Source organism: Diadema antillarum, unplaced genomic scaffold (assembly GCF_040938485.1).
Source record: "Diadema antillarum isolate AM-2024a unplaced genomic scaffold, OU_Dant_1.0 scf00000162, whole genome shotgun sequence".
NCBI lineage: Eukaryota > Metazoa > Echinodermata > Echinoidea > Diadematoida > Diadematidae > Diadema > Diadema antillarum.
The window spans coordinates 217,253-237,691 of NW_027271051.1; the positions used below are offsets into that span (position 1 = coordinate 217,253).

At 40.5% G+C, this 20,439-nt stretch overlaps 1 protein-coding gene across 1 annotated transcript; it reads left to right on the forward strand.

Moving 5' to 3' along the window:
- Positions 1-855: 855 nt before the first annotated feature.
- On the forward strand, positions 856-20,113 carry LOC139722253 (folate receptor gamma-like). Its single transcript, XM_071633562.1, has 5 exons — positions 856-1,026; positions 5,517-5,705; positions 8,841-8,976; positions 9,898-10,067; positions 19,806-20,113. The coding sequence occupies exons 1-5, from the start codon at positions 856-858 to the stop codon at positions 19,926-19,928; spliced, it is 789 nt and encodes a 262-aa protein (XP_071489663.1). The 3' UTR covers positions 19,929-20,113.
- Positions 20,114-20,439: the final 326 nt, after the last annotated feature.

A 20,439-nucleotide genomic window follows, 5' to 3' on the forward strand; every position in this document is an offset into this window, starting at 1 on the left:
TACCGGTAATGAGAAACTTCTTATGAAATATGAAAGAGCATATCTTCGCTGGGGCAACAAGACCTCGTATCTACAAAATGTCAAATGTTCAGGAGAGCCAAAAAATATGGCGGCCAAAGCACTGTCGTGAATGGGAGAACCTTTCCTTTGACATGCCGTGTTGGCCTCATTTTTGCAGTAAGACAGTTGGGATTTGGACAGGACATCACTTAAACCATTATTGGACCATTAATCAAAAAAAGTAATTTTCACCAAAATTGCAGATACAAGGTCTTGTCACCCAGGCAACGATATTATTCTAAGAGGAATTCAAAGTCTACAGTGTTTGATGAAAATTAGTTTTTAAATGGCTGAGATATCCAACACAAAGGTATATTGTATCCTTACAAAAGGCCCATCTTTTGTTTTACAGAACTGTACCTTGGTTTTTTTTAATCTCAGCTGTCTCAAAAGAGATTTTGCTCAAATGAACATTGAGTTCCTCATAGAATTGTAGCCTTATCATTTCACAAAGTTATTTCTAGATATCTCGCAAAAAGTTAAAAGCTGAATTCGCAACTCAACCAATACTAACATCCCTTTAAGGAGGTAGGAGTGGGAAAAATACAACTGACATGAAAAAAAAAACATTATACATTTATAATTTTCATCAGTTGGTTATTGAAAAGGAAAGTCCTCAAAGATGTTTGATACGATTGACAGATTTTGTTAGTCCCCGATACTTTGAGGGAGCTGCTTTGGTATGCCATTAGGACAGCATGATGTCCGTTTTTGACCAGGTATCTGATATATACTAACTCCACTCCTAAAGATCTCATAAGTAGAGTTTGAATTCCTCAACAGATTGATTCAAGAATGCTGATGGAGAAGCAGTGCCTGTTTGTCATCTCTCTGCTGTTTGTGGTCGAAAGAAGTCTAACGACATCCACCGAGCCAGAGAAAACGGTGGAGTACTACACAGAGCGATGTCTCGATGGGGTTAAACACAAGGAGAAACCAGGTCCTGAAAGTGAACTCTTCAGTCAGGTATGCTCTTTACATTATGTGACCCTGCATCACAAAACCAACAAAAAGTCACCAGACATGAATTTTTAGTTAGAGCAGATTTTGAAAGAGCAGACTTAAAGCTTTAAAATGATGTACAATTCAATTCAGGTGGACTCTCCTAACCTATCCTAATATTGGAAAGACAGCAAACATTGTGGAAAGTGTGAACTGAGAAAAGCGGCTCTGAAGTACATGGTCTACTCAAGCGCTTAATCTTTACCAAGCCAAGCTAGCTGTGTGATAAATGGAACAAAAAAACAAGATGTCAACCACCAGAGCAGCAATGATAAAGGGATTATTAGATTATAAAGCTGAAATTAAGCATGCTTTATTAACACATTCTGTAAATGATTAATGCCAACTTTCAAAGTAGTTACGTCATCCTTTCCAAAGTTATTAGAGTTGAAAGTGAAGAGTATGGAAAGGGTTTTTAAGAAATGAAAAGGGGACTTTATAAAGGCACACCTTATCAAACTATTCTACCAGAAAGTGTTCGAGATAAACTGCTAAAAACACAATTTCCCATTAGTTTTTTGAAATCTTCCAAACTTAAGTATAATGCAGAAGAAGACTTGCTCTTTCAGAAAATATAAAACTCAAGATTGGTTGGGTTGACCCAGTTTACCTATTTTCAGTCCTCACACAAAATCAATGCGTGTGACTTTTTCTTGGTTTTGCGATGCACGATAACGTGTTATGTGACATTTCATCATCTGTACTCTTCTTTAATTGCAGTATGGTGCAAGTTTGAGTCATTAGCAAAAGGGCATTTACATCTGGCATGCAAAACCAGGATGTTTTTCACCATCTTGCTTTCATTGGAAAATGCCTATGAATGCATTTTGCGAAAATCCCATTGTTCTTAGGCTGTTATCTTTTTTTGTACTTTCTTTCTTTTTTAATTTGCCAGATAACATAACTAGACGATCTTTGCACTTGTGAGGCCCAGTTCAGCGGACAAGTACTATATTGTCAATCAATGTATCACCCGTCCATGATTTCTTGCGCTATTGTGTCTTCAAAGGGATTTTATGGAGAGAAATAAGCAGGACTATCTTTGAAAAATCAAAAGATTTAGCCTCAAAAACTGTAGTGAAAGTGTAATATTCTTTTATATTTTTTATTGTGGTTTAGAAACTTCTTTGAGAAATGTTGTGAATTGATTTAAAGTACTGGTAACTTTTGTTTATCACCAATGTTATCGTATATAAGATTTTGCCAACCTAAGTACCCACTTCCAAAAAAAAAGAAAGAAAGAAAGAAAGAAAGAAAGAAAATGCTTGTTTAAACACTGCAAGAGATTTTGCATTTTTACATGATTGGCTAGCAATTACTGGTATTTTGCAACTTTAGAACGCAATCCACTGTGTCCTGCCATGAAGATAACAAGCCTGAATTACTTATCTATGGGCTGTACATAGCTGTACAAGCAATATGTTGAAAAAGTTATGAAAAAACAGGAGAAATCTAATGATACTCTGTTAACCCGTTGAGGACGAGTTCCGAGTATACTCGGGCAGGTGTCTATGGGAAACACGTGTTGTAGCAAAATCAGCCCGCCCTCAACGGGTTAAAGGTGAACCTCTGGGTTGTGTTTGTACAGGAAATGTTTGTAATAAAAGTGGGTTAGAAAAGGTTAGTACACCGCATATAGCATCCTCCGTCAATTGATGTACCAGTTACAGTTTGTTTTATTACCAGGATAATATACCTGACAAACATTTACCCTGGTGGTTATTTAAACTGTATCTGTTGTTGGATCTTTTTTATGGATACTCGTCCCGACGCTCTGCTCATCCTCTCACAGCATTAACCCTCTAACCGGTAGAATTATCCTACCTAAAATATGTGCAGCAGGGTAATTTGAACCAGAGTAATATTGAACCAGAGTTAATGTCTGGCTTACATTTATTTATGAATGGAAGTCTTTAAGTGCCCTTCTCCATATTTGATGGCCTACAGTACATTATATATCCCACAATTCTGAAGTTGTGATAGATTTTAGTGCTGATAAAGTTTGTTGTGCTGAACATTTGTAAGTCCATTGAGCATTGGCTAGAGTTCTGGCCATTATCGACAGGATCATGAAGTTCAAGTGACCTCAATTTGGGTCCAGCGGATCAGTTTGAATCATGAGTGAAACCAGACAGACACATTTTGGGTTCAATTTTTCTGCAGATATATTTAAATGTAGATGAAGTTACATTTCTTTACCTTGGAGCAAAAGACTTCAGTGAGCAATTCAGATTGTAATCATTCATCATCTGGTGTCGGTCATCGGCCATGCATTAACTTTAAACATTTTCAGCTTCATGAGGGTTTTTCGCCAAACTAGGCAGGTACGTGTACATGTAGAATCCGTAGGGTACAGTGTATTAAGATTTCAATTTGCTTTACATTGTAAATGAGCTCAATGACTCCCAGCCCCCAGGGGGTCCCCAAACCCTGAATTTCAGAAATCTTTAAAATTCTTCTGTAGAATCAGAAGTGATCAAGAGCTAAGTGTGTGCTCTGAATAAGCATTTGGGTGACTGTAGTTTTAAGTTTTATTTGTGTTTGTTTGTTTGTTTGTTTGGTTTTTTTTTTTTGGGGGGGGGGGGGGGGGGAGGGGAAGGGTCCTGCAAGGAGCCCGAACCCCAATAGATCTGTACAAAATCTCCATCTACAAAACCATAACTGAGAGAGTTAAAAATTAATGCTAAACAACATAAGTAAGCAGTGGCTGATCCAGGGACCCCCCTTATTTTTTGCAAAAAAAAAAAAGAAAGAAAAATGGGTGGGCGCATGCACTCCCCTTTTATTTTGTAAAGGCGCCCCCTCCTTATGCTGGTAAGTACATTTGTAACCTACTTAAAAGTTTTTCATGCCAAATCAAAGCATGTCTTTATTGGGGCTCAGGGCGGTGGGACCCAAATGAGGGTCAATTTTCACATTTTCATCTTCTTGAAAACACTGGTCAAATTTGTCTCCTAACTTAAGTAGGCAAGTATTAAGCTAGGGTGATAGAATACATAGTTGTACAAATGGGCACCCTGTCTCACATGCAATTGCAATGCACTTTGCATTTTGTCTGAAGGTGACTCTGTACCATTGGAACAACCTGAACATTGCAGTTGTACCCTTAAAGATGTTCAAAACCTTGTGGTAGTAATATAAATTTAATTACATGAGTTTTCCATTCACAAAATGAGAGTGAGTACAATGTACCAGTAAAGCCTTCATAAGTCCTTGAGCCTGCATCTTGCTGGAAAGCAATAAATGATATTTTGTGGAATTAAAGTTATGGTACACTTTTGGTTTAGATTAAGGGCTGTAGGTTTCCAACATTGATGTGTGTCTGTGTGTGATATAATGAGAAACCTTTTATGAAATATTAAAGAATGTGCAATTTTTAGAGGATTTCACAGTTGATTTGATGAAAATTGGTCTTGAAATGGCAGAGATAAACATTTGACCCTATTTTAACGGGGGGGGAGGGGTCAAATTGACCTCCCCCCCCCCCCTCGACATTTCGCGCCACGATTCCACAACGCACAAAGATTTTGCTGCGTCGTTTCATGGCTTTTTTTCATTGAAGTCTCCCGCATATTTTGAGACCAAATTTGCGACGTCCGGGTACACCGTTCTGAAGTTACGTAATGTTTTGCATATATGCATGTCAACCCGAACAGCTCAAATTCATGATATCGTGTGCAAATCCAATGCAAATTGTTTTTTGGTTAAATTGATATAAATTAGATTATTTCAACTTTTAACCATTGAAATTAATCAATTCTAGTGTAGATAAGTTTAAAAAAGTGCCTGCAACAAATTTTGGCAAAAAACAATAGAAAACAAAAGGTAAAAAAAAACAATAAAATACACAAGAAATTAACAAAACAATAAAAAACAAAAGAAATTTATTTTGATTGTGCTATTTTTTTTACAAGAAAATTGTTTGATGTGTCTTGAGGAACTCTGACACAAACATTTAGCTATCCTTCAGTCTTCTTAATGGAGTTATAGATTAAATAAATTTGCATAATTCATTTATCAAAAATAGAAAGCTAATATTTTTCTATTGTATGACCATGTAATCTTGCAGTTGACACCCGGCTCTATCTTTAGGCAAAATTTTGCAGCGATCACGCGATCGGCAGCTGAGATCTGAAGGGGGGTCAAATTGACCTCCCCCCCCCTCCCCCAGTAAAAACTTGGTCTCAAATAGCCCAGTTAAAGTAGGATTAAACTGTCCTAATAAAATACGACAGGCCACAAGTTTTATTAGGATCACATTGGTTTACCTTGTTTTGGGATATCTCAATCATTTCAAAACTAATTTTCATCAAATAAACTTTAAATCCCCCTTTAAGAATTGTATACTATTTAACATTTCATAGAGTGATTTCTAAATATTTCACAAAATATTTAACACTGCATCCTCACCTCAACCAATACTATACCACCCCTTTAACTTGTCCTACCTCCAGTGCTTGCCTTGGAAGGACAGATCGTGCTGTACGGATGAGACCACAGAGGGACTGCACGTTAGCCCAACGTGGCACAACTTTGACTGGAATCACTGCGAACAGCGACTCTCTTCAGAGTGTGAGAAGTGGATGACCCAGGACTTGTGCTTCTATGAATGCTCACCAAATGTCGGGCCATGGCTTGTACCGGTAAGCAGACACAGTAAGGTGTTTGTTTGTTTGTTTGTTTTTTTTGGGGGGGGGGGGGGAATGGCACAATAAAACAAGATAGGTTCTGTAATGATACAATTTGTACAGCAGTGATCGTTTAACCAAGTGAATGCATTGACTTAAGAATTACATTAAAAAAGACATTTATGATATCTTAAGCTCTGCTGCATCCTACGTGTATGGCCAGGTTTCAACATTAGCCATGACCCATAGCCACCAAATTCCTAGAAGGGCTACCTTTTGGTGACCTTGAAGAGTAGCTAGAATGTAAAATTGATTTATAGGTTTTCTTTTGTTTGGGGCCAACATAATTTCAAATTCAACGATTTTAGTGACCCAACAGGCCACCAGTGTAAAAAGGCTAGTGTCAAGCTCTGCTATCAACTGCTTGGAAAGAAGAAATACTCAATATTACATTTTACATTTTGTTGTGCTTTGATTCGATTGATTTGAGTAACCAAACAAATTTAGTTCACTCTGATTAATTTATCTAGCAATTCTATAGTCCAAACAAAATTTGGTGATGGGGTGAGTGTTACATGAGAATTATTGTAAAATACAATCAGAAGTTCCAGAACACAGTACAAAGCAATGGCTGACACACAAGTGATATCCAGTTAACCAGTATTTACATGGTTCGAAATTGGCGATGGTCCGCTGGCCATTGGCCACCCAAAATCATGTCGGACTAACTAAAAATCATAAAATTCTGAAGTAACTAGTCCGTCTGGCTAGCCAAAATACTGCTTCAGTGTCAAAATTGATTCTAAGTAGTCCGCCTGGCTAGTTAAAAAAAAAGTTAAGTGCGACCCCTGATTTACAGCCTGTAGAAATAGAAAATTTCTACAGGCTAACTGGACTTCTAACACTTGACAGTAGAGGATATGGAAGCTTGGTACAGTACTCTCCGCGTAATCGAGTATCGCTTAAAAGGGTACTCCGTTTAATTGGGTGGTAATGTCAAAATCAGTTCCAATGCACATTAAAATTACCTGATAATCGGGTTGCCTCTCCGCATAAATGGGTAAATAATTTCCTCTTATCTAATTTCTACCCACATTTTATCACAGATATAACACCTGGATAAGAAATCATGAATGTCAAATTTTCCACGGCTAATCGCATTCTCTGCGTAATTTGCAAAGAAGACCCATCATTAGGGGAGTGATAAAACATGAAACACATGTACCAGTACCGACTTGCCACACGTAAACGAACATTACACATGTAGCTGGCACTCACAACTGCATAGACAGACAGGAGTTGAACACACTTGCGCTCCTCCCTTGCTCCGCAACAACATTCACAATACGAGAAGTTTGCAACGAATATCAGGCGATGCAACAGCTCCAAAATTTTGCTTTTCCCCAGTCAAATTCTCGAAAAGTAACCCGACGTTGTATGTGACTAGTGCAGGCAAACAGGCGTGTTAATTTCGGAAAACGCCTGCGAGTCTATAGTCAAAAGACAAAGTTTTCTGAAGACATATACAGATATATATTTGTCCATAAAAAGAGTGTAAATTATTGCTCGTGACTGAGCAAGTGTAAGGTATAATGTATAATGTGCCGTGCAAGCACGCATGTTAAGCATACAGTGTAGGTGTTTGGTGCAGTGTACAATGCATGTACATACACATTGTGTGTGTCGATTGTGAATGAGACGTGTTCTTCTGTTAATCGGGTACTCCGCTTAATCGGGTAAGAAACGCTCTGCCGGAGCCTACCCGATTATGCGGAGAGTACTGTACTTCCCAGTATGACTAGGGTTGCAGTGGGGGATGTACTGTAGAAAGTCCCTGCCAGGTGGTTAGATTACTTGCGGAACAAGAACCTAGAGGCATGATTCCAAGGATGTTGATTCCTTCATTGTGAATATATGACTTGGCAACTTTACACACAAATAAAGGGAAAGAATTAATTCTAGACAGTGCATAGATGATGGATATTTATCAGGGAGCATTTTAAATGTGGGAAGGGGAAAATTGTAGCATCATAATTATGGTCTCAGCACTGTCACTTAGATATTAAAGTCAACACAGTGAAATGTGGTGGTCTAGTGTTGCATTTATCTAGTAGCATGTAAAAACTCAAAGAGAGAAATAGGGGGATAGCGAGTGTGGTCAGTGGGGATTGCCCACTTTTCCCACCAAAGCACTGAGGGTGTTTTTCAGGGTTACACAAATAACGTTTAATACGAGATGGGAAAAGTATACAGTTTAGTGCCTTACAGTTACATGTAGGTACACAGGTTTCTTTTGAAAAGATGTATCCTTGCTTCTTCAAAGTGTAAATGTGACCTGCTACAACAAAAGGATCCGAAAGTCGGGGGAGGACAATTTTCTGAAAATGGCATGACATAATTCCCATACTCTTCTGCTTTAATTTCATATATAACACAAGTCATAAAAGTACTCGGTTGTGAAGATATCAATGGCTTTATTAGCGCGTGTCAAGTGGTCGAGGAAATCAGAGTTTGGAGAAAAACGCCTTCAAAGTTTTCCTTCCTACGCCATCATGATCAAGGGGAAGCGAGATAGTTTTAATTGCTTGACAATAGAAGGTACGCTCCTAGCGACCTCTGTGATGTACACTCTGTGATTCAAGCTTAACGCTAGTGGTCTATGCACGACCAATCAGTAATCAGGATGCCGTGTACTGACCAATAAGATCACATCCTCGTTGCTAGGGGCGGAGACTAGCTGCGACGCTAAATCCAGATCGTCGAACACATTTCTGTTACGTTGAAAGTCAGAAACTCAAGGCCCAGAAAAACGCTGATTTCTTGCCTTTCCTTTGATCATTTAGCTTCGAAAGTTCGGCAGATGATAGACAAAATATTAGACTTCAAAATTATGCCGAAAACAGACATCCGATTGTTTTGACTGATTTTGATGATGTGACTTCAAACTTGATTTTCTCGGCTCAGCTGTCAGCGACTCTAGGATCCTTTTGTTGTAGCGGGTCACAAATGTTTATCATCAGAGCATGGCAAATTTTTTGTGCATGGATCACAAAGAAAACCCACTCTGCTTCGAGAAGAGAAAAAAACATGATAAAAAAATCAGAACTTTACTTAACTGCAAACACAATATTTCACTCTTTTCTCATCCAGCACAACATCAGTATCAGGAATGAACGTTTTGTCGGTGTGCCCCTCTGTCGGAGCGAATGCAACATTTGGTTTGAGGCGTGCCGCTATGACTTAACCTGCAAGGAGAACTGGGCCAAAGGATGGGACTGGTCTACAGGTGTGGACTGTTTAATAATCTTGCAGCCCTGCTTCAACCAGTTTCCCGATAGTTTAATAGTACAGTGGAATCTTGATTTAACAAACTTTCACAGACCAGTAATAACACTTTGTTACTTGTATAAAAGAATCAAAATCAAAATCAAAACCAGGATTTAAAAATCAAAAGATACTCAGTACCATCTCTGTGATGTACAGTAGAATCTGAGCTCACCTTACATTTGCCTTCTGCTTAAGATTCCATAAAATTTGTTTGATTTGGGGTGTTTTTTTCTTTATTCGCATTATGATGAAGGAATATATTTTCAAGATCATAATTTTCTCAGTTTTCATCAGAGTTGCTTAGACTTTGGCTGTCCTGTTCCTCAAATTTTTAATGCTTCTATTCCTAGAAACTTATTTCCGGGGATGTGGGGGATTGCCCCTTTACCCTTGCAGTCATGAAAAATGTAAGAGTTTGTAATGTCAAAATTCTTCTGAGTCCACAGTACCATGAAAATGTGTTTGTTTCTTTTCCATACTGTGAAATCAAGCAAAAAGCTGCCTCCACCCAAAAAGGTGTCTGAGGTGCTGTTTTACCTTTCTTTTCATCCCAGATCTTGTTTTGCACTTCAAGCTCGTCAAATCAAGTGCAATTAATCTTCAAAGCAAGCTCTGATCTTTTACCACATTATACAGACCTGAATATGAGATTGACTTGTGTGCTGTAAATGGACCAAATGATATATATTTTCCTATGGACTTGAAACTAAAGCATGCAAGTCCTGTCCATAACATTTACAGTAGTGCTATTAAAGGTGTCTCTCAATCATACTTTAAGGGGAAAACATGCTTTCAGCAATGTCATTCAGCTGTAAATGGAAGTGAAATCATATTTTGTTTCTGTTTTTTGGTTTTCTTTCATGTATATTGTGTGTCCCAGGGCAAAATGTGTGTCCAGCAGACAGCCAGTGTCAGACGTTTGAGGCCGTGTATGGGAATGCAACCAACATGTGTGAAAAAATCTGGAACGGGTCATTCAATGTTGTGAATGACACCGAGTCTTGCATGGTGCTCTGGTTTAACAGTGACAGGCCGAACCCAAATGAACAGGTGGGTCTTTTGGTAAATCTTCCTGACGTTCTGGACAGAATTTACTTTCTCTGCCGCTTTGTTATTGTACTTTTGACATTGTGGCAATGCTCAGTCTGTTGTATACTGTATTCAATACTGCATAGTGCTTTCTCATTGTGGAGACCATAAAAATACTATAAGTGCAATACGAGAGTTCATATTTTGCGTTTTTTAGATTGCCTAAATGCAAATAATTAACTCCTTAAATGGATAAAAATAGAACCACCAGGAAATGTACAGTGATACAGACCTTGCTTCATGAAGTAAATAATCATTAACACGGAATTGGTGATGAGTAGATTTCCATTGAGTTGATTTAACTCTTTGTCAACGTCCTTGATACAACCCTCCTTAGAAGGTGATTAGAATGGAGCACATAGTTTTGCAGTTTTAGCAGCCATTTGTGAGTTTCAAATGGTATTTCCTTTGTGATCTCTAGAGAAAGCAATGTATACTTCTATTACTACTACTACTGTAAGATAGCTACAGGGTTAGGGACACAGACTGTAAACATGAGGCCTGCACGCTTCAAGTCCTGAGGAGCACACTGCTTTATTATCAGGCTGACCTGCCCTCAGCAAAACTCAACATCATGAACATGATCTGCATAAACTGTATTTACATATTTACATATTTAAATGAACTAAGAGGACCAATAGGAGTAGCAGAAATGGAAGAGACCAACTAAAATGAAGGAACCCTATTCATGAAGACAACCAATGAAAACACACCGGATGACTGTGGCTAGAAGCTGGGGTGAGAACTGCAGACATGGAGTGATAAACAAAAGGATCAGATGTGACAACAACCAAGGGTGATAACTGTAAACATGAATGGGGAAGGAACAACATGGATGGGAAAGGAATGAGAATGGTGGGACAGAAATAGAATACAAGTTAATGAGATGTGGGACTGTCTAAGAACCTAACCCAACTGAGGTACATGTACATAACAAACTTATACTGGAAAGAAGGAGATAGACTTTGCTGTCTCACATAAACATTCTCCTTTCAAAAAATTGTCCTCAATTTTAAAGACAAATATCAATCAAATGTAACTGTGATCAGGCAAAAAATGCTCAACTATGGGTAAACTACATTTCATACCATTTCTTATGTTCTGGAAACTGAAATCTGCCTTCTGCTGTACTCTCTTAAGATTAAAAAAAATACAAGTGTTTGTACAAACTACTATGGAATAAACTAAAAAATTGTAATACTGACGTATACACTGTACCCTCTGTACCTCTGTATTTGCCTATCTGTAACAAATTTCTCTCTTTTTTTTTTCACTTTTGAACAACATATCATATTGATGATAAATTTTCTTCGAAACAAATGAACACATATCCGAGCATACAACTACTTAAAATATTTAACTTAAATGAATTACCTTATCCCCAATCATACACTCTGATTCCAGTGTATCTAAATATCACATGTGCACACTGTATCCACATACACTATATACTCGATATGACCAATCTATCATTTTAACAACATTTGCCCTTTGCTATTCTCTCAAACCCATAAACAATCTTCAAACTTGTTCAAACAGGATTCACCTTTTTCGAAATTATATACCTCCTATCTATCTTATTCTTCTTCTTCTTTTTTTTTAACAATTACTCATCAATAAAGTCTACAACTTCATTACACTGAAAATGTTTTTACTCGATGGAAGTTGCCAAAACCTTATAACATGAATACACAAAATAATCATTATCAAAATTTATGACACACTCAATTCAAAACACAAAAACGTATAACTTAAAAAAATAATAAATACAAAAACTGTTGACATAATAACAATGATAATAATAAACCCTCTTTGTAGAGCGCAAATTACATTCAAATCTCTATGCGCTTTTTTTTTGAAATGAGAAAAGGCAAATACGTGTGTAAGAACACCCAAAAACAAAACACAAAATTACATAATATCAACCTAAAACACATCATTAACCAATTTACAAAACAATAACAATTACTTTACAAACAAATAAAGCTTCCATAAAAACATAAACTGATCTGATGATGAACATTCTCTGATATCATTAGGGAGCTAATTCCAAAATTGAGGGAAAAAAATTTGTTGACAATATAACATAGTGGTTACACTAAACGGTTTTAACAATTGTTTGATGCTTGAACAAAATTGTCTAAAAAATTGATATTCCTGAAAAAGTGAACATTGCAAATAATAAGAAGCTAACTGATGTTAACATTTATATGCAATTAAAAATAACTTATGAACTGACCTGTCTGCTGTATTTACTCTTTCAATTTTTTTTTTTTTTTTGGAACACTTAAGAACTTATAAAATTCCCTTTTTTTTTTTCCAAAAAACCTAATAATGCTGTGTTTCAAATACTGCATCCCACATTCAACTACATTGTAAGTGTCTTCTACAAAATAATATATATAATTCGTTCACATTTCTCTCAAAAAAATGTTCTTCATACTACTACAAAATACTACCCAGATGCATTTATACCAGGTGTGATGAATTTAACCTTTTTGCCAAAGCAACATATATAACACTTTGCTATACTTTTATGCTTATGATCACAATCACAAACTCAAAACATTTTCTCTCTTCTCTCTTTTTTTTTTTTTTTAATGTACATGGGTGTCTTTCCCAAAGGCCTAAAATACTTGTTGGTATCTTCTCAGTCTCTATAATTTGTAGTCCTTCAATTTCGATGGTAATTTGATTTGTCGGCCATATCTAGAGTGAATTTCTTGCCTGCTTTGATTGTTCTCTGGCAATTGTTCACTGTCATTTACTTGTTCACTCTGTTGCTGTTGTTGTTGATGACTGCCAGGTTGCGAGCTACTAATTTGGGAGTCCGATGGGGTAATTTGTCGTGATGACCCAGGTTGGTATTGCTCAGCAGATGACGACGAACGGAGTTGATAATGTGGTCTGAGTTGGAGTTGGTCAATCGATGATGGCCTGTGACTGGGTTGATGTCGGGGATGGGGTTGGTCAGCTGATGATATTGGCTGCTGGTCAGTCGGCGATGACCCATGGGAACAGCTGGTCTGGTTCAGCTGCCGCTGGCATGGGGCTGCTGCATCTGACCGTGGCTGGTGGTCAGAATTCGATGACTGCTGCCGGGGTGGGGCTGCTGCATTTGACCATGGCTGGTGGTCAGAATTTGTTGACTGCTGCTGGGGTGGGGCTGCTGCATCTGACCATGGCTGGTGGTCAGACTTCGTGGAGTGCTGCCGGGGTGGGGCTGCTGCATCTGACCATGGCTGGTGGTCAGAATTCGTCGACTGCCGCCGGGGTGGGGCTGCTGCATCTGACCGTGGCTGTTGGTCAGATTTCGTTGACGACTGCTGCTGGGCACCATAGGGTTGGTTGGAGGTCTGGTACCAAACAGACAAACCTGACCGTGGCTGTTGGTCTTGGTTTGACTGTCGTTGATGGACGTGGTTTGGTGGTCGGGGTGACCACATGACGTACGAAGGGCCATAAGAGGCTGGCTGGGGTGGAAACATCTGCCTCTTAGTCCCATCTGCTACTGGTGGGTGTGGCGTTGAACCTTTTCCAGGCCCATCTGCTGGTGATGACGATGGTGGTGCTGTAGGGCGGGGTGCAGACAGGGATGGTGAAGTCTCACGCGATGCTCGAACTCGATACATTTTCAGGCGATTATGATGTACTGTTCGCTTGGTCTTTTCATCCTGGTTGTTGACGATGGTGTAATTCAATCCATCTTCAGATGAGGAAATTACCGTGTAAGGACCTTTCCAGTTTGGTTCCAGCTTTTTTCTGCTGTTGGTCGGGTCGTCTAACCAGACAAGGTCACCGATGTTGTACCTAGATGTGCGAGTTCTTTTGTCATAATGCTGTTTCTGTTGTTGTTGCTGCTGTTCAGTTTTCTCTCTTGTGAACTCCCATGCTTTCCTGAGTCTATCGGTCAGGTTGGCGGTGTATTCCAGCATGGAGCTTCCCATTGATGGAGGGGGAGCTGAGCAGGTGATGCTAGCTGGAATGCGGGCTTCCCTTCCGTGCATTATGAAGTAGGGGGTGAGACCTGTTGTAGAATGGGTGCTTGTATTGTATGCTAACTGGAGCTGGTTGATGTGGGTGTCCCATTCTCCTCCCTGGTCAGAAATGTACTTCGCCAATTGATCTTTAATGGTGCGATTACATCGTTCAACTATACCTGCACCTTGTGGATGGTATGACGTTGATCGAGATTTCTTAATGCCCAATTTGTTGCATAGTTCTTGAACCAATCTCGACTCGAATTGTCTCCCCTGGTCGGTATGTAGAATCTCTGGTACACCATGTTCTTTCACATAGTCCTCAAACAGGTGCTTGCCAATGGTTGAGGCTGTCTGATCTTTCATCGGGTAGATATTGACGTATTTGCTGAAATGATCTGTTACAACCAATATGTAGCGAAAGCCTCGTCTTGTGATGGGTAGCTCGGCGATATCCGCAAAGACCATCTCTAGAGGGCGTGTAGTAGAAATTGGCTGTAGTGGTGCTTGGTATTTCGGGTTTGGTAACCGGAACGACTCACAAGCAGTGCATGTGTTGCAGAAATCAGTTATTTCCTTGTTCATAAATGGCCAGTAGCACATAGATTCTGCTCTCTGAATTGTTCTGTGTGCACCAAAATGTCCAGATGATGGATCACCGTGCAATTCTTGGAGTACTCTGGGAACAAGTGAGCTTGGCACCACGAGTTGGAGCATGTAGTTGCCTAACTTGTCTTTCTTCTTTCGGTAGAGGATGTCATTGTGAAGAACTAGCTTGGGGTACTGCCACAGCAAACGTCTGATTCGAGGGTTGTGACGACGAATCTGTCGCTCACTTGGTCGCTCGCCTTGGTTGACAAACTTGATGACTGTTCTGATGTCATTGTCTAGTTGCTGCTCATGTTGTACATCGACATCACTGTTGAGGATTACACCACCGTAAGGCTGGGGTGATTGCACTTTTGAGAGATCTGATGGATGGTTGTGCAACGGGTGACTTGGCGTGGGTGCTGATTTTTGTGAACGGGTTTCAACTGCACTGCACTTGGGCTGGGCGAGGATAGACTTAATTGGCTGTTGACTTGTTGGTGTGGAGGTGGCTTGGATGTCTCCTGGTCGTCGAGATAGTGCATCAGCGTTCCCATGTGATTGACCCTTCTTGTGCATCAGGCTGAATGTGTACACATGGAGTTCCACTATCCACCTAGTTCTCCTCCCTGATGTATCGTATTGGATGGGAAATTTCGTCAGAGCCAGGAGAGGCTTGTGATCAGTCTGGATTGTGAAGTGCTGATATCGGAGGAAATGACGAAAATGGCGAACTGATGAAACGATGGCCCACAGTTCACGATCATATGTTGACCATTTCTTCTGGGAGGTGGAGAGCGTCTGGCTGAAATAGGAGATAACTCGTTCCTTGCCATGCTGAATTTGTGAGAGGACTGCCCCAACTGCGTCAATGGAAGCATCAGTTGATAAGATGAACTCCTTGTCAAAATCTGGGTAAGCGAGTAGTGGTGGATTGGTTAGTGCCTCTTTCAGGTGAAGAAAGGCTGTTTCACACTCTGCTGTCCAGACAAACCGTTGACCTTTGTGTGTGAGGGTCGTCAGGGGGGACGCAACCTTGGAGAAACCTGGAATGAATCGTCGGTAGAATGACGCTAGACCAAGGAAAGAGCGTACTTGTGTTGGAGTTCTTGGCTGGGGCCAGGACTTGACTTTGTCAATGTTGTTTGGGTCTGGTCTAACTCCATTGGAGGTGATTACATAGCCAAGGTATGTTACCTCTTTCCTGAACAGGCTGCACTTTGATGGTTTGAGTTTAAGTCCAGCATCTCTGAAGCGTTGAAATACTTCTTGGAGGTTTTTGAGGTGATCGTCAAAGTTCTTGCCCATGACTATACAGTCGTCGAGATATACCAGACATCTGGACCAGTGCAGGCCGTGGAGGACAACTTCCATAAGACGCTGGAACGTCATCGGTGCATTGACCAATCCGAATGGCATTACCGTGAATTGGTAGAGTCCTGTGCCTGTGGTGAAAGCAGTCTTTTCCTTGTCTTCTGGGTGGAGCTTAACCTGCCAATATCCACTTGACAGGTCCATGACACTGAAGTATGTTGATGATGAAAGAGAGTCAATCGTGTCATCTTGCCGTGGGATAGGATGTGAATCCCTGACTGTCACTGCATTAAGCTTCCGATAATCAATGCAAAATCGGTAGGTATTGTCTTTCTTTCTCACCATTACGATCGGGCTAGCCCATGGGCTGTAGCTTTCTTCAATGATGCCTCTTTGAAGGAGATCGTCGACTTGCTTCTGAATTTCTACTCTCATGGCTGGGGAAGTTCTGTAGGCTCTCTGTCGTATTGGAGTTTCGGTGGACGTGTTGATTTGGTGATGAAGGAGATCAGTCTGGCCTATGTCATGGGGAGTTGCACTAAAAATGTCACTATAGGCTTGGAGCAGGTGCTCGGCTTTCTTGTACTCTGACTTAGAGAGGTCAGAAGAAGGGAGAACACTGGGTGCTAGTGATTTGTCATTCGGTTGTGTTTCTCCATCAGCAGCTACATTCATGATCTCATACTCCTCTTCCTTGTTTCCCGTCAAGGAGAAAAACTGTCCAAGGCATGTATCCGCAGGCAAATCCACTGCTTCATTAGAGGGGTTAATAAGACGTACCAGAATAAGACCATCCTGAGGCTTAAACAAAGATCTGGCACCAATGACAGGAATGTGATCTTGTGTAGCCGGTTCAAAGTAGCCCTCATAGTCTCTAGGTACGATGTCAAACTGCGGAGAAGCCAATTTTCCCTGGACATGGATTTCACACATAGGTGGAATATGTGAGTGTCCCACAAGAGAAACTTTACACTTCAGTGGGGCTTGGTACTGCTGCCGATCGATGAAAGGGATGGTGGAACCAGGCATGTTGAATGATGCAGAGGATATTGATGCATTCTGGTTGGTGATGAAATCCCATCCGAGGATGACTGGATGCGTGATGTTCCTCGCAACAAAGAATTGGTGTTGAGTTGCCTTGTTCCCTAAATGTACTGATGCTACCACTGTTCCAATGTTGTCTACTGGCTCACCAGTGACGGAGGATGCTATGATCGTGGACTTTTCGAGTGGGCTCCTTTGTGATGCAGGAATAGATGATAGAAAATCGGCACTCAAGAGAGAGATGTGAGCTCCGGTATCTATGAAGGCAAGTGCATAGACATTGTCGATGATGACTGGGATGTAGGGTGAGTTCAATGAAGAAACTGAGTCTACAGGAATTTGGTTTTGGGCCTTGGCAGGTGGAGTTGATGAGTGGCCCTCCTCGTCAACTACCAGAAGTTTTCCGACGGTGTATCGTCAAAGCGAACTTGACGATAGGGAGCATGTCTAGGAGAGTCAGCTTCACGGGAGGGATGGAGATGTTGATATTGTCGAGCATACTGAGGACTTGGAGATCTGTTATTACGTCTCCATTCTTGGCTGTGTGGATGTGGAGACTGGTACCGGTTTTGTTCCCTCGAATGGTACACATGCCGGGTTGGTGAAGGAGAGTCGTGGCGACGGTGATATCTGTCATCGAATCTCGCTTCTGGGCTGTTGAGATGTTGTGAGGCACGCTGAGGACTTGGCGATCTATGACGACGTTGCCATTCTCGTCTGTGTGGGCTTGAAGACTGGTAGCGATTTGGTTCCCTTGAACGGTACATAGAACGGGTTGGTGATCGGGAATCATGGCGTCTCTGATATCTGTCATCGAACCTCTCTTCCTGGCTGTTATGACGTTGTGGAGATCCGGGCTTCGATCTAGGATGGATATTTGACTTGGAAGCAGTTTCTAATTTCAAGTTCATCCTTTCAAATTTCTGCTCCATTTCATTCAGCCTTTGTAGGATGAGCTGCATTTCTGGTGACTGTGCCAGCATTGTGTCATTGGTTGGTTGGCTTGTCACTGCTACTTGTACGCTGACGTCTTGTTGTGACTGACTTGCTCTTTCTACTCGAAGAGCAATTTTCAGGGCCTCCTCAAAGTTGCTGCCTCCTAGTTCACACACCTTGACCTGGAGAGTCTTTTCGATCCCTGCAATGAAGCGCCTAAATTTTTCTCCAGCTTTGGCTGCATCGTCGTAGGCAGGAAAGGCTTCCTCGACCATCGACGCTATAGCTGCTGCAAAAACTTCAAGCGGTTCACCTGGTCGGCGAGTGCGGGCAGTGATACAGGACTTGAAAGTATCTAAGAATTGTGTTCGACCAAAAACTTGCGAGAGTTTATCCTTCACCTTCTTGAAATCCTTCTTCTCGGAGTCAGGTATGCTCTCCCAAACAGTAAATGCTGATCCAGCAAGTCTTGCTGGAAGAAGGGAGTGTAGCTTAGTTGAGCTATCCGGAAATGCTTGTGCTGCTACTTCAAATCGACGTACCCACTGGTGGAAGTCTTTTCCATCTTCTCCGGTAAACACTTCCGGTAGCTCAAGGCGAAAGGATGTCATGTTGTGAAGATGATAATCCAGTTAATAATCCAGAGTTTTAAATGAATCCACATATATCAATCAGATATCACCACATGAATCCACTCATTGACCAGATATTAACACAGCTAACTTCAAACAACAGATGTGAAGGAGGGTGAACAATTCTCATGCAGGTCACACAAACTTGTTAAAGCTTGATCCAATTAGTACTGCTTGATCCCACCTGTATTACTTAGCTATCCCACCGCTGCCACCAGTTGTAAGATAGCTACAAGGTTAGGGACACAGACTGTAAACATGAGGCCTGCACGCTTCAAGTCCTGAGGAGCACACTGCTTTATTATCAGGCTGACCTGCCCTCAGCAAAACTCAACATCATGAACATGATCTGCATAAACTGTATTTACATATTTACATATTTAAATGAACTAAGAGGACCAATAGGAGTAGCAGAAATGGAAGAGACCAACTAAAATGAAGGAACCCTATTCATGAAGACAACCAATGAAAACACACTGGATGACTGTGGCTAGAAGCTGGGGTGAGAACTGCAGACATGGAGTGATAAACAAAAGGATCAGATGTGACAACAACCAAGGGTGATAACTGTAAACATGAATGGGGAAGGAACAACATGGATGGGAAAGGAATGAGAATGGTGGGACAGAAATAGAATACAAGTTAATGAGATGTGGGACTGTCTAAGAACCTAACCCAACTGAGGTACATGTACATAACAAACTTATACTGGAAAGAAGGAGATAGACTTTGCTGTCTCACACTACTAATAATAATTATTATATTAATGATAATAATAGTAATAGAGGACATTTTTATTGACCACCTCTACTGCGCATTACAAAGTGATAATCAAAAGATGCAAAATTCAAATGTGCATGCAAGGAGAATTATTCAAAAGATGAGCTTTTAAATGTATGTAGACAACAGATTATAAAGCACCATTGTGTCAAGTGAGATCCTGATGTGAATGTATACTGTAAAACAGGAATGTTAACATGCATTTTAATTTTGTGAATTTCGCGAGAGCTGAGTTTTGCAAAATTGAAATACATGCTGAAGATCTTGTCGCCACTATATGGATTGAATCTTCAAGGCAACTCGCAAAAATTTCATGCTGCGAATAAGGCCGTCAGCTCCCACTGGCGAAAAATCCATACCGCAAAAATATCCTTTACAGTACATGCAAGTGTATCAAGAGTTTGTTTCTTATCCTACTCTTCCAGGTCGCACTGAGACGAGCAGAGGAGCTAGTGATGAATCAGGGCAGCTTCCTGTTCAGTAGGCTGCACGTTGTGGGCCTCGTCAGCTTTGTGACAACTTTGTGTCTTTTGTGGCAGCAACATTGATGTCAGAGATGTGGTATGTTATGTCATGCCACAGCAGTCTTGCCATTAGTGTGTGTGTAATTGAGTGCAGCTAAATCATTTTTAAAAATGTGCTGCATTGTGTTGACTACAAAGGGATCAGCTTGATACTCGTAATGAGAGGAAACTGCATTGTCATCAAGCACAATCAGAGAACACACCATATTAAAAAGGGCCAGCTCTTTTGAACTTTAGACTTAACATGTGATACGGCATGCAGTAACTTCGGGTGATATCCCAGGTTACTGCATTTTATACTGATATCTTGTGTTCTTACAGTTTGCAGTTACACACTGCTGTCATGGCGGCCAAATTGTACCAATTGACAGTAACAATCCGAAAGCCAATTCATTCTTGTTATGAAGCGTTTACCGTAATCACGAAAATGAGGATAATAGATTCTGTTTTTCTTTTCCCAACAAAATGTTACAATACTGGACAGTACAAAATAAAATGATCATACATCTCTTAGTAATCTATAATGTGGACCCAT